At 30.4% G+C, this 3,509-nt stretch overlaps 1 protein-coding gene across 1 annotated transcript; it reads left to right on the top strand.

The window, feature by feature from the left end:
* The first annotated feature begins 840 nt into the window (after window positions 1–840).
* Window positions 841–2,984, top strand: LOC145320275 (uncharacterized). The gene is made up of 4 exons (XM_080162698.1): window positions 841–997; window positions 1,127–1,180; window positions 2,078–2,132; window positions 2,693–2,984. The coding sequence occupies exons 1-4, from the start codon at window positions 924–926 to the stop codon at window positions 2,894–2,896; spliced, it is 387 nt and encodes a 128-aa protein (XP_080018824.1). The 5' UTR covers window positions 841–923; the 3' UTR covers window positions 2,897–2,984.
* Window positions 2,985–3,509: the final 525 nt, after the last annotated feature.

Genomic DNA, 3,509 nt, shown 5'->3' with positions numbered 1-3,509 from the left:
ACAGAAAATTATTCAAAACCATTAAATCTTTTTTGAAAAATATTCTTAAAAATTTTCTAATAATGAATTAAGCTCTAGAAAACATATACAAATATTGTATAAATCAAATAATTAGATAAATATAATTTTGTTGGACACCATGTACAATAAGAACATAAATCTTAAAGTAAGAAAAAAATCTCGCCTCAAAGGCAAAGATTTGGACATTCTTTACGGATTACTGGACAACAAAAATTACACCCCGAAAACTGCTATTTTCACTCTTTTAAGAATGTAAAAATTTAAAATTTGTAGCTACTCTTGATTTGCTTTTTTCTTGAAGTTTAATGTTTGTATTTCTTATCAAATACCGAAATAATTATTTATCGCCTCGTATTAAAGTCAGCTTTCTGCGAATATTAAAATGAAAAATTACAATATTAATACCAGTTTTGTTAGCTTTGAGGGGCCTAAGGAAAAGGCTAAGAAAACTGGTATTAATTTTATAATTTTTATTATTATATTCGTGGAAAATTGTCTGTAATAATCATTTTAACTGAGAACCGGTTCTAATCCAGCGGATATTAATCGGTTTCAAAGCAATACTGGATAATTGCATAATCAATATCTTCTTAAAAACAATCTTTGCTATAACAAATCTGCCTTTAACCGATAAATATAGCTTTTTTTAGCACCTCATTTTAGTAAATGCTTATTGCATTATGTTATTTCTTGAAAAAATATTAGTTTTGCTGCTTGTATATAATTTTCCTTGTTATTCTACTTCTTCTTAAAGTCTTAGAGTTTGTCATAGTGTTTTTTAAAATGATTTATTATAATTTTATCCAAGCAAAATCTTCTAAATCATTTCTAAAAAATGTTCGAAATTAAAATGAAAAAATCTTTGAAATATAATTTTGGTTGTTTGAAAATTATTGTTTTAAATGAAGTTGGATAGAAAGGTGGTAGGTTTTAGCCTCTTGGCAGCTGGAATGGCAACTGCCTATGGTTTTTACAGGTATAATAAAACCATTAATAAATATTAGTTTATAGACTTAATTTACTGTTTAAATACATTATTTCGATAGTAGATAAATGTATTTCGTCTAGAGTATTAATTAAAATTAAAATCTAAATATTTTTTTAGATACAGGCAAAGACAAGAAAAGCCCTCTGGACGAAAACGTTGGGACTTAACAAGGTTTATAGTTTGTATTATGTTTTTTATCATAAAACTTTTGAAAATCAAATTCAAAGTTCTTAATATTTAGTGAGTATCCGCAGTACCCAAAGTTAATTAATACCGTTTTCTTATTAGTTGGATTAACTACTTTGTGGACTTTGATTTAATATGATTGGTTGGTTTATTAAGTTAACTGTCAACTGATAAAAATCATAGATGGGATAATTTTGTGAAATTATAGGGGATGTACACTAATTTATCGGCCATTGTCTCATCCCTTTAGATCCCTGGTCAACAACACGCACCCTTATAGAGTAATTTTGCAGTTAAAGGGGTAGTAAAACACGATATTGTAATATTTTAATTTAAAGACAGATGAAAAGCTCCAGTAAGAGATGATTTTATCTTATCATGATAATTGACACTTTTAAATGTTTGACCAAGAAGAAATATAAGTATGATGCTATCTTTATCTTTAGTGATATATGATTATTGCTGTAACTTTTCTCAACCCTTCATAAACTATGGATTTTCAATCTAAAAAAATAATGGGGGTTTCTGTGTTAGCTAGACACTTTAAAGGAATATCCCAAACTTTCTAACCACTGATGACTAAAGAAGCAAAGATATAAAGGGATAAGACAATGGCCAATAAATTGATGTACATATATCTCAAATGACAACTACAATCAGTGCAGTGGTTGAAATGTTTGGACAAACAACTTAATTAACCCACCAATCAAAGTTTAATAAAAGTCCTTAACGTTGTTAAGCCAACGAATAACAAAAGATATTATAAAACTTTGGGGACTAGCATAATTAACAGCCCAATGTCCCCGCCCTCCCTTCTATATAAGGCCTTAATGAAAAGAACTACCAAGTTCTCCTTTCTCCTAATTGTCTTTTTAATTTCAGACAACATACAATCACAATTCCAACAGTTAGTTATGTTGCAACTCAAACAGATGAGGTATACTTTAACAGACATACGGTTGAAAAAAACATTTTTCTTGTATTTGCACAAAATTCTTGTCAATTGCTTATCACTTCTAAAAAATGGCTTTCCTGTGACACCGTAATGTATAACATAGATATTTATTATATTAAAAAGGGTCAGTTATGAAACTGATATTGCTAAAAGGTTTCGTGAAGTTTTACGTTGTCTTGTCCATTTACTATTTGTATTTAGCTTTAAAACATTTATTTACAGAGAGCGGTTGCATCTCCACCCCCCCCCCCTCATCCCATTTGGGAAATTGGCTTGCAATTTAATAAGACCAATATAATTAATCACTGAAAAGCATAATAGGGTTACAGTTGGATATCGTGGAATTATAATATGCATCACTCAATAAGAAGAAATCATTTTAATTAACTAAAGTAGCGGTTTTTCTAAGTAAGACTAAGTGGGTCGGTCACAGACAGGTTTTAGGCTATTTGTTGGGGAAATCGATGTAGCTAAGCAATAAAATGTTTTACCTACTCCCTTAGATTCTACTTTCATGAACAAGCGTTATTTTTACTTTTTAGCTACCATTGCCAAAGCCATTGCCAGCAGAAGAACCCAAAATAGAAGCGAAACCTGCAAGATCAGCTAAAAAGCAGATACAAGAACCTGACAAAATCATGAAAGCTTCTAGAACCCCTGTGAAGAAACAAACAGAAGAACCTGTCAAAACAAAACCTTTGAAAACTCCTGTTAAAAAGCATCATTGTGTAAAAGCTGATTTATAGTTTTCAGGGATGGATTGAAAATTTTTGTAATTCTGTTATTTTATTTTTGTTTATTTGTGAAAAATAAATTGATTGTATGCAAAACATAGATTTTTTCACTTTCCGTTAACCAAAGCTACTCTCCATAATGCTGCTTTACGTTTCTACTCCCCAAAAATTGCATTCTCAAATTGAAAAAAAACATTTTTGTTGGAAGGGATTAGTTGTTTTTTAATACTAGAAACTGTGCCCCTAGCATCTAGGGGCTCTGTATTCAAGGGGGGCAATAAATAGTCTAAAACCATCCTAAGGCTTTAATCAAAAAACTAAATAGACTAAAAACATCCCAGGTCCTAAATGAAGATTCCCTTAATAGGTTAGGATAACTCAATCAGTTCATTAGTTATTGAAATCTTAAACTTCACAAACAAACAAAAAACATTACTACTTTATATAATAGAATAGAAGATCGATTCGAATATTCTCTACAAATAAGGATATATGATAACAGCACAGTTTTTAATAGATATTGTCATCCATAGACGTCCAAGCTTTTTTATTTGGGGGGGGGGTAAAAAATTTTAAGGGGGGGGGGGGTAATTCGTACTTTGGGGGGGGTAAAATGGCGCGCGAA

This window comes from Acartia tonsa, chromosome 5 (assembly GCF_053477335.1).
Source record: "Acartia tonsa isolate MP-2025a chromosome 5, ASM5347733v1, whole genome shotgun sequence".
NCBI lineage: Eukaryota > Metazoa > Arthropoda > Copepoda > Calanoida > Acartiidae > Acartia > Acartia tonsa.
Note: the sequence above shows the minus strand (reverse complement) of the source record. Positions and strands in the feature narration are given on the sequence as shown.

Bases quoted from the DNA above. Each gene is read 5' to 3' on its own strand.
- LOC145320275 (XM_080162698.1), top strand. From the start codon at position 924: ATGAAGTTGGATAGAAAGGTGGTAGGTTTTAGCCTCTTGGCAGCTGGA. The intron at 998-1,126 runs GTATAATAAAAC...ATATTTTTTTAG, and splicing joins ACTGCCTATGGTTTTTACAG to ATACAGGCAAAGACAAGAAA. The intron at 2,133-2,692 runs GTATACTTTAAC...TTTACTTTTTAG, and splicing joins TTGCAACTCAAACAGATGAG to CTACCATTGCCAAAGCCATT.